The sequence below is a fragment of the Plectropomus leopardus genome, chromosome 4 (assembly GCF_008729295.1).
Source record: "Plectropomus leopardus isolate mb chromosome 4, YSFRI_Pleo_2.0, whole genome shotgun sequence".
NCBI lineage: Eukaryota > Metazoa > Chordata > Actinopteri > Perciformes > Serranidae > Plectropomus > Plectropomus leopardus.
In genome coordinates this window covers 26035375-26054680 of record NC_056466.1, presented here as the reverse complement: position 1 = coordinate 26054680, position 19306 = coordinate 26035375, and the positions used below count along the sequence as shown (strand labels likewise).

The window sequence follows — 19306 nt, the reverse complement described above, 5'->3', positions numbered from 1 at the left end:
TACTCAAAACAGACAGCACAAAGTCTAAAGGAAAAAGAAAAAATGATTTTTGATACTCATACAAATGATCTTTTCCCACCTAACCCTCACCATCTTTCTGAAGGTCATGCTTGCAGAGATGAAGGCCTCTGAGGAGCTCTACGCAATAAAGATCCTGAAAAAAGACGTAGTGATCCAGGATGATGACGTGGAATGTACTATGGTGGAGAAGAGAGTCCTGGCCCAGCAGGACAAGCCGCCCTTCCTCACATACCTCCACTCGTGCTTCCAGACTGTGGTAGGTAGAAATGCTCCTGGACATGCATCAGGACAGGTCACTGCAGGTCAGCCAGGTCAGGTCAGATTAATTCACAAAGGGGCTTTTAGCGAAACAGCTTAGTCATAAAGTGTTGCAGAGAGCAGTAGAGGACATGTATGACAAGTATGATTTAATAAAAAAACAGAGAGGGGGAAACAAACAAACCCCAATTAGAAGGCTGTGTGTGTGTGTGTGTGTGTGTGTGTGTGTGTGTGTGTGTGTGTGTGTGTGTGTGTGTGTGTGTGTGTGTGTGTGTCTACGCACGCATCCAAAACCATGTGTCTGCACATGCTTGTATAGACTTTGAGTCATGCCAAAACCAGAATACGCAACCTGAGAGCACACTCGGTATAAGCAAAGATACATGCGCTCATAAATATGTGTACTTCCTGCACACACACACACACACACACACACACCCACTCACACTTGCGCCTAATAACAGCAGTGTGTTGTGCTTGCTTATATAGGAACAGACACAAATGCAGACTTGTGCAACCACATGCATACAAACAAGTATTTTTACAAACACATAAAGTTATGACAAATTTTAATTTGTGCTTCATATTGTAATTTGCAGTGTTTCCTGTTCCTCTTGCATGGTCAAGCTTTGGATCCACAGCTGATTTAACAAACCATCCATACACATGTATACATGAGAAATTTCTGAGTGACAGGCTGCAGTGTGAGCATAGAGATGTCTGCCTTCTCTCCAAAATAATAGATCTAGATGGCACACTGCTTGTGGTGCTCAAAGTGCCAAAAAAATACAGCTAATCTGAGCTACCTAACATTACAGCTATGATTAAAGGTGTAGTTTGGTAGAAAGAAATGAGTCTGTTAAAAAAAAAACTGCTTACGACAACCAGTGAGTAAGCGGGTCATGTTTTCTGGAAAGAGACATTGCTGCTGAGTTTCTTAAAATGTTTTTTTTTGGGCTTTAAGCACCACAAGCCATTACATTGGAGAGAAGGCAGACATTTTGACGGCCGATATCTCTTACATTCAGAAACTCTCACTGAAACGATCAACTCTGATAAATAGCACTTCAAAAATATGTATTTTTGAGTCTCTTGAACTGTCTTGGAGGATCACTCAAGGTGTAACAATACTAGTAATAGTAGCAATAACAGCTTCTGGACTTCCTTAGTGGCACTTTATTCAAACTAGCGTCGTGTGATGGTCTGCAGGCAGGTGGTGTCATGACATGTGATGTCAAATTTTGACATGTAATAACCTTTGTAAATGGAAAATGTTCTGTACTGTAAAAAAAGGATAGTCCAGAGAATAAGCATTGGACCTTCATGAAGTTGGGGGATTTTTGAGAGATAGTTTATGAAAAAAAAAAGTTAATTATCAGTAAAGTCCAAGCATAGAACTGAAGAAATTTTAATGTTAAAACAGAGTCCTCCGTATTTTTATATTGATTTCTTTTACCCAATAAAAACAAATATCTGCCATGTGAATTTCCATGCCCCTTTCCTCATATGCATTTTAGTCTCAATGGGACAGAATTTAGGATACCTAATCAGAAAGTGTTGTGGTAAATCTACCCAGCCATTGGTTTGAACTGGATGTAAAATGAAAGTCTATTAGCGGTTAGATTTCTGAAAGAAGCTGAGCTGAACTGTAGCAGCTGATTAGAGCTGTCGCACCAGCAGGCAGGCAGAGGAAACAGGAAGAGACTCAGCTTGGCATCACTCATAGCATATTCATGAATACACACACACACTCTCGCACGCATGCACACACACATGCACGCACACACAGTTCACAGTTCAGTCTCTCACACACAAAAACAGTAAAACTTACTCTCAAAACCTCTCCAGTATATTCAGAATTTCTATGCAGACTTTTTAGAATAACAAAAAAAAAATATTTCCAATGCAATTGCATCAAGTACAGAAGCCCTGAGAGTCACACTTTTTTTTTTAGTATTTGTTGTTGTAATAAACATTTTGGCCACAAGAAGCTGAAGCGAACCACTAGCCCATGTTCTTAACAGAATAAAAGCATTCATGTTTTCTTTCAGGTGAGTTCTTATTTCTGCATGTACTCTAAACTACTATTCTATAACTTGCTAACACCCAGTACTGTGTGGAATGGGGTGTTAGCAAGTTTAGAATAGAATAGAATAGAATAGAATAGAATAGAATAGAAATACTTTATTAATCCCGTGAGGGAAATTGTTTAGTTACAGCGGCAAATAACAGAGCAGCAACTAAATTAAATAATTGTTGAAAAGGGCAAAATAATGCAAAAAATGCAAACCAGGAATGACCCCCAAAAAGTGCCAAAATTGAAGAAAAAAAAGGATTTATTTTCCTGTAAAATAATTTTAAATATATAATTAAAATAATTACAAATATAGTTTTCTGGTCATTTTTTCCTAGTATTTATTTCCCCTGAAAAAAAAAACATCACCTTTCACTAATTTCTTGCAGTTTGTGGGACATTTCCTGCCAAATTGATCACTGCCTTTCCCTTCATGTTTTCAAAACAGATCAAACCAATTTGCTCTCTTTCAAAGGCTTTAATAGCTCTTAAACGGCGTCTGAATGCAGCACAAGAAAACTGATGTTAATCCAGGTCTCAAAGGGTTAAACACTCCAGGGAGAGAACATGTCAGTGTCCCAGTCTGAGGGTCTTATACACCCTTAAGCATAATTAGCTGAAATACAAAAGTTTCATTTTGCATTTGTTTTGCTCAGACAGCACGTTGTCAACATCCATTAGACTGAAATCTCTGAAGCATCTTTTGTGCCCCATTACTGTGAAAACAGGAGACAAAAGTTAAATGTGGGAGGCACAGAGACGTGGAGAATGTGCATTGTGCATTTTGCTCAAGGGACCTTCATCGTAGTGCTGCGAGGGTCAGAGCTTCCACAAGTCCAGGGTCAGATGTCCTTTGTCAAACCTGAAGGAAGGTCAGCCTTGCTGCCAGTGTGTGTCTGTTGCTGTATGAGGTGGTTGGTTTGTTTTTTGAGGGACTGTCAAACACAGCTGGACCAGGGTCAGGCCAAACTTGTCATGGGCAGTAAGGAACCAGCACGATAAGACAAAGAGAATATCTCCTGACAGATGTCTGTGTTGAGTGTTTTCTTTTTTCCCATGAAGCGCTTTGTTGTGGGCTTTTTGGGTCACCTTGTCATGGAAAGTATAGCAGGAGCGATGGAGTGACTCAGACAGCGAGGTTAGAGAAGGCTGCAACACTGAGCTGTACGTCTCTGTTAAGAAAGCTGTCAGTGAACTGAAATGTAGAAATGTTGTGTAATTTCACAGCTTTTGTGGAACTTTGCTATTTTGATGTGCAGAAATAATGATGTTGCATGGTATTCTCTCCCAACCCTCCCTATGCCCCATCAACCCCTAAACCCTCTTTTGTATTTGCTCTATCTCTGTGACCACAGGACCGTCTGTACTTTGTCATGGAGTATGTGAATGGAGGAGACCTCATGTATCATATCCAGCAAGTTGGCAAGTTCAAGGAACCTCAGGCAGTGTAAGACATGTCAATGTAGTACTACTTATTTACCACAGGATTATATTAGCTTTCTAAAATACCTTTGTTTGGTACTACCAAGGTTATGGGCACTGCTCTGGGGGAGTTCTGTTGCCACCGGGAGGGTACGTAGTCTGCGGTGATGTTTGTGTGGAGCGTGTCAAGAGGCGTTCACATGAATTCCAGGACCCAAGGTTTCCCAACAGAACATTGCATTGTAATAAGATCAATGGTCATGATCAATGGTTTTAACGTCACCGGCCAGTGGTTTTAAAGCCGCTGTGAACCCAAATCACCAAAAACTTTACTATATAATTTAGGGTCTTACATGCATAATAAAAAGCATAAAAAATGATCAGACACTAGTTTTAATCCCAATTTGAAATATTGTTATTTAGTTTTTTTCAGTTTCCTGAAGCTGGGTGGATTTGGGTATGGTTATCTCTATATCACGTAATATGGATGAAGCTGATCAAAAATTCAAAGTCAAGTGTAAGTTGATACTGATTTAACATGCCAACCTGAAATCCCTCAATGCTCCTTTCAGAAACACTTACTCTGACTGCCAGAGGGCACTCTGACACAAACTGAACTGCAGGTGACTTTGCAGTGCTGTACTGTGTGGTTATCCACAGTACAGCACTGCACTCTGGGAGTGTTATGGCGCACTCTGGGCACTCTCTCTCCGTGGAGAAATAGTGCGCTCTGTGGCTTTGCAAAACAGCTCGAGAGACAGTTGACAAAGGTGGGATCCTAGGAGGTGTCAATCAAAATGTGATGTGCTACGCCCACAGTGTTGAGAAATGCTATTATCCTCAAAATGAGCTGTTTTGAACTAGGTTTTCTAATAGTTGGTAACAGCTATTTTCACTCTGATTGTTGTTGATACTTAATGAGACACTTTACTTTGATATAATATGTGCATTCTTACTATTTCAAGTTATAAACTTGGTATAATTAAACAAAGTTGTTTTAGAAAAGTAGAATAATCCTGAAATGTGTATTTGACAGTATAAATGATTCACTTGCACTTTAATTGCATTGTAACAAAACAATCAATGTTATTCACTTTGTCCGCCAGTGATTTAATGTTTTGGCCGATCAGAGTTAATAATTTGATCACCTTGTATAATAGTGTTATATTTCTCATGGATTTATTTTTGGATGGCAGTAAAGTTATAAGTGTACTGCAAGTAAAGGTTACGTTTACCTGTTTTTATTGTCTGTAAATGTGTGGTTGTTATTGCAGGTTCTATGCAGCAGAGATCGCTGTCGGTCTCTTCTTCCTGCACGTTAAAGGAATCATCTACAGGTGGGTATTAATGCAGTTTACAACACATAAAAATGGTGCGGGATGTTCAGATTCAGTGGCTGCATGTAAAGTAATAACCAAATATTCTGTGAGGTAATAATGTCTTTTTTTCTGCAATGATCTGTGCAATAAGATTAAAGAGCCTCCTGCAAACGATCTATGCAGTTTTTTTCAACAATCAGTGTTTCATAAGTCCTTTTCTAAAGACACCCAGCAGCAGCAACTGAGGTTTGTGTGTAATAAATGGTGTCAGAGTAGAAGTTCGTAGGATTGGCAGTGAAAGCCACCTACTGAAACAATTTCCAAAAAAAAAAGATATTGAAAAATGTTTTGAATGTCTTGTGTGCCTCCTCAGGGATCTGAAGTTGGACAACGTGATGCTGGACTCTGAGGGACACATTAAGATTGCTGACTTCGGCATGTGTAAAGAGAACATGGCAGAAGGAGTGACCACGCGCACCTTCTGCGGCACTCCAGACTACATAGCCCCAGAGGTAAGCGCTGAGCATGGAGCGACGTGTGCGTGTGCACATTGTGATGCATGAGGTCATCTCTGTCACTGTCTGGTCTGAGCCTGTGTCACCCTTGTGCTCCAGATTAAGGTCACTGCCTCAGGACAGACACACACACACACACACACACACACACACGCACACACACATGCACTCTCTCATGACGTAAGCATCCCAGTCAGGCAGACGTCCTGTGTGTCCGCTGGCAAGTCCAGACTGAACCCAAACACACATTCTGGGGTGTCTGTGTGTCCCAGTGGTTTGTTTCATCTTTCACTGAAAAATTATTCAACTTTCCACCGCTCTAGAAAGCAGCAGCACTTGCTTTCGACGCATTTTTCTTTGGTGATTTTTGCTACCTAGTAGGAAATGTCTACTGTTATTCAATTGTTTGCTTGTTTACCATCTGTTTATAAAAAATCACATCAGCTCCACCTGGGTCAATGCTATGTTTTGCATGTGTGCAAACTGTATGATAGTTCTGCCATCATGAGGAGAATGGCAAAAATGCAAAATGAACTTTCCTGATAAATCAATAATGTGAGGAGGAGACATATTGTATATTTTGATAGACAAGCCAGAGACCATTTAAAATTGGTCCACAGGCCAAGATGTTGTATCACAATCATGCTGATTAGCTGATGTGGCAACTGTGTATCATTTCCACTCGATCCACTCCGAGTGAATGGGGACTCGTGTGCCCTCAGTCACTGCAAGAAATGCAGACAGGATAAGTTCAAGCTAACAGACTGTTTGATTGACAAGTCCACTGCTCACTATGGGCTGAAAATGTCAAAAATTATGATTTCAACTAGGAATATCAGCTGTAAGCAGCAATAAACAAAACCAAGCAAGCAATTTGGTACCAACTGGTGGTACTCAAGATTTTGTAATGCTTAAGACACATTTGACCGCACCAAAGTCCCACACCCGTTAGTTACAGTTTCTATTTGCCAGTTTTTACAAAAAGAAAGATGGCAATGCTGGTTCCATTTAGCCTGGTGCCGCAGTTTGTATTAAACGCTTTTTTGGCATCATGCAATATAGCTTTCAGAACCTTACAACAAGGACTACAGTATGCGATTGAGGGATGTTTTCACATTCACAATGATCCAAGACGAGCCCAGAACATAGCGTATCTAAGTATAACAGCAAAGGGCAAAGCTGGTTGAGTTATCACTGATTACCAAGCTTGCTCGATTGTTATTTGAGTACAGAGCGAGGAGAGGCGGGGCTTAGTAAGGGTTAATTCAGTAGGATCCCTACCAATGATCATCTTTACATGAGAAAAGTTAACAGCAAATGGTGGCAGCTGATAATATGTAACCATTTTACTGGCAGCAAACTGAACGTTTCAGTTTTGTCATTGTGCAGAAATGTAAAGAAACTGACAAATTTAAAAAAATGTACAATAATCTTTTGGTATGTTTTTTTAATTTCTACCTTGGTATAATTGGTTTACTGCTGACCAAACAGTCGAAGTAACTCACAAAAGTAAACCACCAACAAAGAGGGGAAGTTTCATCCACAATGAGCTGCTAAACTTGCTGCCTGTGATTCATGCGATCCGGAAACAAGGAAACCTATCCATAATTCTGTTTGTCTGTTAAACTGTCTGTTAATCTATTTATCAGTCTTTTTCAATTTCTCCTAAAGTATAAACAGCTTTCAGCAGTTTCAACTTAATGTACTACTTCAGTTTTTCCAACTCTCTTGCCATTATCAGTTAGCTTGTGTTTAATGGTGGGCCAGGATATTGATTCCCTGTAAAATCTCCTCTGACAGACTGGGAGGTTAATTCCACCCAACGAACGCTGGGTGAACACGCTGTGACCATTCAGAGTCAGACTGACACTAATGCGCCAGCCAACGATGACACAGCAGGGGGTGGCAGCGACCACTGTTTCCATAGCACTTTGAATCAATGTACACATTTCATGCCACACACTATATGCTAAATCACACACATGCATGACAGCATTGCATTCACACAATTCTGCTTGAACAGATCTGTAGATTCCTTCAAAACACACACACAAAGCCAATCATGCGCACACTTGAACACACACTCAAAATCACTCTTAAGTGAAGACTGACCTTAAAAATTGGCTCACAGTGGTGACACTTTGAGAGATAATGGAGGGGAAGTGCTCCTCAAATTGTGTGTGACCGAAGGACCAGGAGAGATAATAGATCAATCATGAACAGCTACATTAGAGTTTTGTAAAAGACGTTTGGGCCATCTCTAAAATTTGACTACACGTTACCAAATGTCACATTGACAAATTTTAGGTGTTGAAGATCATACGGCTTTTGGCCTCAACAGTGAAGCAGTAGATTGAGAGTAAAGCAGGTAACTTTTATAGAAATAACTTTTTGTCATATTTGTGGAAACTGTTATAATATCCTGATAGTACATGTGACAGACAATCTGCCAAATAATCTGTGAATAAATCAGCTTAGTCTGACTCCTGTCAATGGCATATTCATTTATCACACCTGACTAAAAACAACTAATCAGAGTGAGGAGGAGTCTCTGACGCAGTGTCAATCACTGCTCCCTGGCACATGCTCCCACTCAGTCAAGCTCAATATCTTTAGCGTGTGTGTGGCCTCAGGAGGAGCTTTGCAAACACAATGGCTCACAAACAACCATCAGCATTAAAAAAATGCCCATCCCTCTTTTTTCAACATTAGTATGAAGACTGATGACAAAACGCTGTTGTTGGCAGCATAGCATGTGCATGAGCAGTGATTGACACTGTTTTAGAGGCTACTCCTCTGATTGGTTGTCTTCATTCAGCTGCAGTTGATTCTTAAAAATGCCATCAGAAGCATTAGGTGGAGGCAGAGAAAACAAAGTTTTGTCTGGACCACAGTGTGCAGGTCAGCCCTATAAAGTGAGTGAGTGAGTTAGTGATGAAGTTACGCCATTGGTCAGAGTGGCTGATTTCGTGAGTGTAGGCATTTCTCCATTGGCTGTTGCTCTTTTGAAATATATAGATGCTGACAGATCTGTTTTACTGTATCCCTCACTTTCTGTAACCAGTGTAGCATGATTTCATGGTGGAGTAAGCTAGCTAGCTAGCTATTATTGAATGTTACATGTTAACACTTCAGAACAGGTGTTGCCCAGTGACAGAAGTCTGCAAATGGTAAATCTGCACCAATAGCACATTTTGCAAACTGTCTCTGCACTACTGTCAGGATATAGTGGCAGTCTCAGCATATATGACAAAAGGAAAAAAGTTTTTTGTTTTTTTTTTTTTTTTTAGAAAAGTTACAGACTCTAGTTCGTGGTTAGTCAAGAAAACAGTTTAATGATCATGTCTGTCTAGCCATAGTTTTTAGAGTTGAACACCAGTGGTTGGGAGCACCTACAACCATAAATGATATACACCAAATATATTCTGTTTGTGTTTATATGAGCTGCAATATTGAGGTTGAATCTGATACGTAACTGTGTCTGTGGGTTTGTGCCTGTTTGTGTGAAATAACTGTGAGATGAGAAGGATTTTCACACTTCTTCTCCTCCTCTTACACACACACACACACCTGCCCACAATCTCATAACTATGAGGGAGTACATTCCTGTGAAGCACTGTGGGTCCCCTGTTTGCACATGTGACAGAACGCAGTCGTGCTCCTGCGGCAGTCGCCCCACACAAACACACACATCCGCACACTCCTGTGCTGGCACACAGTTTACCCTGACCTATATAGCCAGTCATTGGTAGCTCCTGTCTGGGAGGAATGCTCAAACTAATGTGAATTTACACCTCAATGACTTGGACACAGAGAGAAAGAGATGGCGAGGAAGAGAGCGTGAGAGAGAGAAGGGAGAAACCAGAAAGGGAACGCAAAGGCAACATAAGGTATTAACTGTGAGGAGAAGAGCAGGAGGGGACGAAAGTAGCCAGACACTGATGGAGAGAAGCAAAGAAAGCAGGGGTTGAAATGAGAAAGAGTGTCCTAATGATGTCTCTGTGCTGCATATCAGGAGAGCATTTGAGGATGTTTAGCTGTCTGACACGGGCCATTTCCTGCTACGCCCTAGTTGGTCGCCACTGCAGTGTGGCGTTAAGAGGCATGGGTGTCCACTTCCCTGCTCACTCCCTCTGTGAGCTGAAGCAGCGGTTGGGGTGTTTGCAATGTCAAAATGACATAGAACAAGTTTAGTCACAGAGGAAGTGCCACTTTTTAGATGCTCATTATACTGTCACTGAGCTGATTTTCATCCTCAGAGTGTTAATGTGTTATAATAAACAGAATGGAAGAACGTACTAATTTAATATATTGTATTTTCACAACTAGCATTGATATGTGCAAGATTGTTTTGTCTGGGACATTAATTTTCTCTGCCATCTTTTCATTTGTCTTGATGAGGAAAATTAATTTCGAACAAAACGTCGGTGTCCACACATATCTCATAACTGACGCTATTTCGCTCATTTATAATCAGACTCAATTATTTAGCTACAGGCATTTTGACTGCACACGATCCAGGAATGCTTAATATGCAGACTTCTAGTTCCATTTTTATTGCTGAATATTTATTGCGGCAGATCCTTATTTCTCACAAAGTTTGAGTACTAGGAATAGCAACCAAAAAGTTGTCGTCTGGCAACGGGATTTTGCAGTGGCAGCTCCAATTTTAAACTCTCTGCTAATTACCAGAGCACTCAAACCAGTGTTTTTAGATCAGCGCTATTGGTAGACCCACTGAATCACTTGAGCTGCAGTTGCAAAAGTGAGTGAGATGTGAGAAAAAAAAAGTCAGGAGGGGAAGAGGGAGGTGAAAAAGAGAAAGTGAGAAGAAAGCAGCAAATGAGACGGAAATTCAGCTGAGAGCACGAAGATGCAAGCAATCTGCCAACAAGTTGGCAGCCATGAAAAAGTTAAGTTCTCCGCCCGCTTATTAAAGATTCACTAATGAGAAAGTGCCTGATCCTTTATCTGTTTTCACACCCTTTATATTGAGCTTGATGATATAACTTTTCTTTCCTCTCTTCTCCATGCCTCGGGGCTCCAAATTCATTTTTTTTTTCTCTCTGATGCAATTAGTTTATACATTATACTCCATGTGAATGCCACTACAATACATTCTCTGTTTCGGGTTATTTTTTAATTAGCATCATTAGGTCATGTCAGTATGCTACAGAAAATAGATACATAATGCATGCCTAGAAATATTTTACAGTGACATTGATAATGCGTCATATACTGCCGTAGTTCAGTTGTGCGGGAGTATCTGTAATTATATATTATATATAGGCCTACATTTAAATAAAGAGTATCTATTATTTACTCTAGAAAATAACCTTGTTGCTGTCATCAGCATTGTCTTGGATTCAGGTAAATATACATCCACCAGCCAAAACATTAAAACCTCTGGAGGGTGAATTGAATGATATTGATCATCATGTTAAAAAGCAAGTTTCTGCCAGTAAACCTTTAGTCGTTGCATTCATGTGGATGCTACTTGATGTGCGCCATCCATCCAAACACCATTGCAGATGACGTACATTCCTTCCTCCTACATGTCAACACATGGATACAGGCACATCCTACAGACGGGTGTCTTCAGCTGTGTAAAACTGGAGATATCGCTGCTTCTGCTGCTCTGATTTAGACCATTCATTTTTAATCTGTTTCTTACGAGCCCCCCGACATTATAAAAGTGTAATGTTAAATTACAGGAGAAGCATGATTCATCTCATAAAAAGGTGCTGTTCATTCTCTGTGCCACTTGAAACCCCCAAGGTTGCTCATTACAATTTTTGTTTTTACAATTCGTACCACTCATTTCTCCATTCTGAGTTCACTTTTTCAAAACTGTTTAGACAGATACTTGTTTAGGATGCTACAGACATAAAAATGAACCATGCTAGTTGACCCCATCTTCTGCATTTGGCCAAAAATCCACATCAAGCCTTTTGTCCTTTCTTGCCTTACACCTGAGAAATAATCTTCTGTGGACATGTCTAGACATTTAGCATTAGTTGTAGCCGAGAGGGACATTTGATCATGTGGGTGGTGATCACAAACTCCCATATCCATGAAAAAAAAAAGATTCCTCTATGGGGTTGAGGGATGGAGATAGCCTGGGAGCCAGACAATTCTGCAATCTCATGTTTTATTTGCTCTGGCAGATGTGTCTGGTCCCCCTCCTGCTCAGACAGATTTACAGCTGATCAGTTACAACTGTTTATGTGATATCGGACATATGTTATATAGTGACTGACAACTTGAAGAGCCTTGCGCTCGGTGTTTTCCTCACCCACACTTCAGTGGGCATACTCTGTTAAGCTTAAACCTAGCTTCGTAAAGAGGAGCACCACTGGGGCATTTTGGAAAACAACTGAAATGGCAGCAGCTGATGAGACCTTTCAGTTGAAATATACTATTTTAAAATTCTGATGGCAAAAACAGCTACACTGGTTCATACTCACTCTGGCATATTTATTGATGATACATCATTACAGCATGTCTTTGTAGGCTACAGTCAGTCACTCAGGGTTACGTCACATTTTGTTGCTCTGATTGGTTGTAGGCCTGTTCAGTTGTGTCCAAAGGCATTATGGTCTACAGTCGTTGATAACACCCCTTTGAATCAAAAATCATCTGAGAGGTTCAAGAATAATTTGCAATCATTAATATGTTTGGCAATGCTTGGCTAGGATGAAAAGTAAGACTTCATTTACACTCCTTAAACATCACTTATTTCGCAGAATAAAATCCTTTAAGGGGAGCTTTGGATAGAGGTCCGGTATGTGGACCTCTGTCTTTTCACATTATGGTTTGTCTTGGATCCAGCACCCACTACGGGATGTGCCTGTCTTATTTTTGGAAATTTTTGAAAATTTTCACTCCTTTTACATACGAAAATCCTTGAAGATGTGTCCATTTCAAACTTTGTAAACATCTTACTTCCATTCTACCTTTATGATGGCGTATAGCCAATAGATAGCACTAGAGGGCAGAGTCAAATATTTCAGACATTAGCAAATGAGCCTACAATAGAGGAGGTAGTAAAAATGTACCTTTAAACAGAGGCAGCATTGAAGACAACATTGGCAATCAAACACATTGCAAAATGTGGACGGAGAGCACTTTTCAATATAGTAGCGATTCATTAAATCCTAAAATTTTGTGAATGTCTTTGATGTGTCCTATCTTGCTTGAACTATGGTACACTGCCCCCGTGATTTACGGTGGCACTGCTCCATAAGTTTTTGGAAAACGCACACAAATGCGGACAAAATGAATGCAGAGGAGACAGAAGGCTCCATCCATGTCCTTATAGGTATAACGCTGCATAGATGAGAGCCCTATTGCAGAATGAAAAGTGATTTCATCCTGAGATGGGCTGTGAACCATTCTGTGACTAAAAACAGAATGGTGCGACACCACATCTTTTCAAACACTGCCCCACTGCCACACCTGCCATTTTGCAGAGTGAGTGTACATTGAGTGGGAAAAACAATTCATGAATTTTGAAAGATGTGGTTACTGAATGCATTTTGTGTCAAAGCAATGAAAAGTGATCCACAGTTTTAGTCATCATACTTCTTTGAGTGCTACCAATTGTGCGAAAAATAACCAAACAAAAAAACAGCAATATCATCATCAGTGAATGAAACCAACCAGAGTGGGCACATACAGTGCTGAGAAAAGCTTTCAAAAACAGACCACGAAAGCATGGACTGATGCACACTGTGTCTGCTCCACAGCACACATTCCTCAAAGCGATCCGGTAACAACAAAGAGGCAGATATGCACATAGCGCATAGAGCTGGGCATGAGGGCGCTCTAGTGTTCAGCCATACTGTTTCTGTATGGAGGACGAGGTTTATAGGAGCAGAGGTTGGTACTTGTGTGCACTTGCATGTGTGCGTGTGTGTGTGTGTGTGTGTGTGTGTGTTTAGTGAGAAGAGAAGCCTTGAATAGCTAGCAGTCTGATCCACAACTGTCATGTAGCATTAGGCCTAACAGGAGAGAAATGTCTGCAGCATGAAAACACACAAATACACACATGCACACACTGTTCAACCACAGGTACGCAAATAAACACAGATGCACACAAATATTGAATCAGGCGCATTAAATACGCTTTGACTTAACGACATTCAGAAACATATAAAGATTAATATACACCAGAATATTTCTTCTTATCCTGCCCTCTTTCACTGCACACACATACACACATGTGCTGCTGTGAATCAGAGCTATACTGGCCAGAGGCTTTCATACAATAAAGTAAAAAAAATAAAACAGGATAAGAGCAAGGAACATCACACTTGTCTGTCTCCATCACTTGCAACTTGGCAGGAGAGAGAGAACTTTTTGTATTTATCAGCCTCATGCAAACAGCAGAAGCAAACAAAATCTTTGCCAAAGTAAATGCGTAGAAAGCTGAGGACTCAATGTGCTGGTTCAGAGCACGAAGGTCACCGTGCCTGAAACTGTAAATGTCCGCTGGTGTTGTTGCAGACAGGCAATCGGTGGCAAGGGCAGCGAGTCACAGCAGCATCACATTAGCGCAGCACTGTGCAGGATGGCCTGAAACTGATCTAAACAGTCGCTTTTTTGCTGAACTCTAATTGTCCTCTCTGGGTTTTTTCCCCTTTTGTCTGTCTTTTTTGCCTCAATCTCACCGACTCTGAATTCACACGCTTCCACACTCCTCTCTCTCCTCTTTACTTTATCCACTTTATCCACGAGTGTCACCAGAGAAAAACTGATGTGGCGGTGTTACAAAACATGATAATATAGCAGTAAGTAGTAGATTATATTGATATCTGGAAAGTGAAGGAGTCTTTCTGTATTGCTGTTTTGATCTGTTCTCTGCTAGCTTTAATGACAACAATGACAATTTGTGATTTGATACAAGGCTTGTGGTCTCCTGCCATTCTAGCCCCTCTGTTAGACTGAAGTCTACTAAGTCAGCTGGCTGCTGATGTCAGCATACAGGGTAGTTATCTTTGTGTGGTTGTGGGCTAATATTTGCTAATTAGCACTAAACAACAATTAACAGCTTTAGCTGGTGGGAATGTCATTACTTTTGCTGGTATTTTGTCATAAAGCAAAATATTTTACAAATCCAAATGTAGACCATTGATGATGCTTGATAACTGAAGATCCACAAAGATAGTCTTTGAAGAGGATGAATGTCTGTAACAAATTTCACAGTGGCTCAAGATAAAGGCCCCAATACTATTCCATATTTTTACCCCAGCCCTCATGTACGTGTGTCCCATTGCCCCACAGAAGAGAGTCACAATGGTGGTTGAAATCTTCCCCTATAAATGGGCCAACCCTCCAAGAGCCTGATACTCTGATTTTTGAAACATGTAAAGTGAGAAAGAATGTAAAATATAGATATTACAGTTTTGGGAGTCAAATTGTGGAATTGACTCAGTGGGTGTGGCAGCAACCATATAGCTAGAGGCTTTTGACTGAGTTGTAAATAGTGACATGACTTTCTATTGTGTGTGAAGTCTGTCACTTTTCCTTTCTATTAACCTAACCCTAACCCAACATGTCCTGGGTGCTTTGTGTTAGAGTGTCTCTGGAGCTTTGATGGTTTCACCTTCTCATTTGACAGGATTTCTCCACATTCAGCACCTACTCAGTATCACTGCCTGTCTCCATAATTCTAAATGTAATGTATTCCACAAGCTTTGGAGCTTTTTCTGGCACAGGGTTGTCTCCCACATCACTTTTTGCTTCAAAAACCAGTCCTTTTTATGCCGCTGCATCCAGTTCAGTATACAAACTTCAGACACTATGTACTGTTTTGGATAGTTGTTACGATACAACTTCTTAACATTTACATTAATTAATTCAATTTATAGCATCTTTAGTTTTTGAAATGTGTTTCACATAATCGTTTTTCACATCGTCTTTTTCTCAGATGCTCCCTTCCATTTCTCTCTCTCCTTACCGCTGTCCCTTTCTATCTCGCTCCCTCTCTGTTTTCATTCCCATGACACAAACAGACATGAAGCTGCAGATCTGATGACCTAATGCGCCCACATGCTTTCCATGCTTTTATCCCTTATTGCACATGGTTTTCCAAGAGAGACTGTGAGGTCAAATCTCAGTGACACACTGCAACAAAATGTCACATTAAGTCCTCAGTGACGAGCCGTCTAGCGTTGGCCTAGTTCACCCTGTCTTGTTTCCTCTTAGAAAATCAGTGGTGTCTTTCCTCATTAAAGATACGGTGTCTATGAAAATTTTTCTTGGAGGTGAGCAGAGAGATCCAGAGCAAGTATGTATGTATTTGTTTCCCTCGTAGGATTAGGAGTCATCTCTTCTCATACATATTGAATATTTCAGCAGTGTCAGTGCAAATCTAATGTGAACAACAATCTTTGGAGAGTGTAGGTGAATTCATTGGCGGCTGTCAGGTCACGCTGAAGGTCATCACTATTCCTGCAGGAAGAGGGATTTGCACAGGCAAGCTTTGGGATTTCACCCAGAGGTTTCCTTGACCCTTGAGCTAATTAAAAACCCTGAGGAGAGATAAAGGAAAGGGGATTTTTCCCTTCTGCATCTTCTTGTCTTCTTACCAAAGAGCCAAGGAAAGCCGAGGATTAAGGCTCAATACTTCCCACCTTCTTGAGGCACCGTGTTCGCTTTCATTCAAAGGGATGGGTGTCATTTTAACATTGTGCTGTCATGCTAGGTTATAGTCTCATTCCTATTCTGTTTCATGTGTTTGTGATCTCTTGGAGTCTATACACATTCAACGATGGAATAATATGAACAATACGCACACTGGATGTTGAAGAAAAATGCAGTTTTCATGACTTTCACAGTTTGTATGTGTAGAGAGAAGCACTGATGATGCATGACTGCTTTTTTAAACCATAATTTATTGGGTTTATAATTTGAATATACACTTTTTTCATTGGGTTTATGACAGAATGTCAAACAGAACTGACTGAGATAATCATAGAAGTTATAATTTTACTGCAAACACATGAGAACAACATCTTAAAAATGAAATAATTTGGGCTAAAATGCAATTTAAAGCCACTTTTACTGCCCGTTCAAGGCATGAAAGTTGTGCCGCCACGCAGTTCTTTAAATATGGTATGATTGCAGAATGGGGGGGGGCAGAGTTGTCTCACCTCAAGCCACTACAGAAGGTAGTAACAGCGCTAAATAGGTCCCTGCATAAAAAGGACAGCCAGCAGGAAGTGACCATGGGCAGGACAGAAGTGACGTTTTAGTGACATTTTAAAGTAGCTTGTGGCCGTTAGTGGTTAACTCAAAGAAGAGGAACAGCAAGCATTAATGTCCTCCAATTGGGATGAAAATGAGATTTGGAGGCTCCTTACCCTCCAAGCAGAGGACAAGATCTGCTGCCATATAAGAGAGAAGGTAAATGATTGTTGTTGCCATGTTATGCAGTTGTTTAGAGAGTGCTACCGAGGCAAATATGGCACATGAGAATCCAATGCATGATGCTGCCATTGTTTGATTTTGTGTTAAAGAAGGGACTCGGTAACAGCCCTATAGCTTAAATTAATGCATTATTGATTACAGAATGGATGTAACATGCTCTGTACAAAGTGACCAATAATATTAAGTGCAGCTGAAATCTGGAAAAGAGCATAATGTAATGTATATTATGAACATGCTTTATTTAAAGGGTTCTTTGCTAGAAATAACATTCAAAATTCACTAGTACAGTTACAGACTGGATGTGGGCACATCGCTGGGCATACTGTACAGCAGAATACCAGTAAAGGTACAGAGGTTGCGATCACTGTCTGCCCAGACCCAGGACCTGGCCTCCATGTGCACATCAACCTGGTCTCCTTTCTGCAGATGCAGCACTACCCCATTAGAGCCGTTATCAGTGATGTCAGAGTTGGTTGGGTGTTCGGCGGAGCCCACAACAGCCTCGCCGTTCTTGTACAAGAGTAAAAATCCGGGATGTCCTCCGTTAGCGTGAGAGTAGAAGGTGAAGTGGTAAACTCCGCTGACTGGAGCTGTAAAGACTCCTGAACGGGAAGTTTGAAGAAGAAAGATGGTCACAAGTCGTTTTAAAAATTTGTTATTTACAGGAAGTGAAATAGTTGATGAATGAGGCATGAATATGACGGGATTGTGACAAACAAGACAGCTGTAAATAGATTTACTGATTACACAAATAGGTTCCTGCAGTGCGTTACCTGTTGTGGGATCGTAGCTGTCACCGATGTTGGTGATGACTTTCTTATAGATAAGGGTGGTCTCTGTGTCGAATGGTCCAATGTGCACTTGATTCTCTTCCAGTGCAGCTGAGAAAGCCACTTTTTCTGTCAAAGAAAAAAAACTACTTGAAAATGCCAATAGTGATTATTGTCTCTTAAAGCTATATATTCATACTTTTGTGCATAAATACAGCTGTTACATTGTCTTAAAGGCGAAAAACAGAGATGCACAAAAAGTAACTCTTCTTTATAGTTTTTATTTTAAATTAAACTTAAAGATCCTTTTTGTCTTGATATATATATGAACATGTTTACCTTCACTTATTGTTGTCTTAACATCTTCCACTGCTGCAGCTGTTTGGTCAATCTTATTCTTCAGCTCCTCTTGAACACTTTGATTTGTTTCCAATTTTGTCTCCAACTCTGTAATTAAAATCCGTTAAACGCATTAAAAACATTTAAGAAGTCAGATGGATTACTGCAATTAAAAGCAATTACTTTTTATTTGAAAGGACAAAATACTTTTATAAATGATAGTGAGCAACAGCATGATACCAAATATTCAATCTGAAGCATTCAGTTTAAGAGTTACACAAGTATTAGGGCCATGTATTGGGGTTACGATGTAATGTATCACAATATAAGGTAATACTGTAGGCGGTGTATTGCGATTATGATTATTTTTTCTTTAAGATTTTAAGAGCTAGGAGTGTGCTCTTTATGACTCTTCCTGTTTCATAGGCCTGTGATGTTTGCATTTACGTCAGTAATATGTTGTCTTGTTGATTGTAAAATAGTGATTATACGCATACAGCGAAGAGAGATTTGATCAAATTTGACAGATATTACTAAAAACTTCCAAAGCCAACTTTTTAGTGTAACACAATACAGATGTTGATACAATTTACAATGGATCGCTAAAATTCTGCTTGCCTTGATCAGCTGTTTCAAGTGCATCTATTTCAGCCTCTGTTTTTTCAAGCTTGGCGTTCATCTCCTGGCCCAGAATCTCAGCGGCATCCAGTCTAGCATCTAATTCTGTGGGGGTAGTGGAAGAGACAGAAAACAGTAGGGACTAGGGATTAGAAAATATACACCATTGATTAACATTAAACTACATATTAATATTATTATTTTAAGTGTGGTGTATAAATTAATATAATATTACTATAAAAGTTTGTAGCTGTGTTGCTGTGCTATATATATATTTTATATATTTATAATTTTTTTTTAAAAATTATTATATGTATTTTTTTTACCTTGATTTGTTTTCTCCAGTGCCTCCACTTTTGTTTCAGTAACTTCCAGCCGTGTGTTCATTTCCTTGGCTAGGCCCTCATTTGCTTCAACTCTAGACTTGAGCTCTAGTAGAAGATACGAGATGGAGGGGAAAAAACTGCATTAAATCAGCCATTACATGTCATTTAAATCAGAGAAATGATTGGATGGCATATAGTCTTTCAATCAGCC

General features: G+C 40.1%; 1 protein-coding gene across 2 annotated transcripts in view; it reads left to right on the top strand.

Moving 5' to 3' along the window:
* prkcaa (protein kinase C, alpha, a) overlaps nt 1-19306 on the top strand; it is a 186754-nt gene that overhangs the window by 128853 nt on the left and 38595 nt on the right. For both annotated transcript variants that reach the window (XM_042484741.1, XM_042484740.1), the window contains exons 10-13: nt 104-277; nt 3709-3800; nt 5050-5112; nt 5468-5606. In XM_042484741.1, the coding sequence (XP_042340675.1) occupies nt 104-277; nt 3709-3800; nt 5050-5112; nt 5468-5606 (468 nt within the window). The remainder of the gene's footprint in view (nt 1-103; nt 278-3708; nt 3801-5049; nt 5113-5467; nt 5607-19306) is intronic.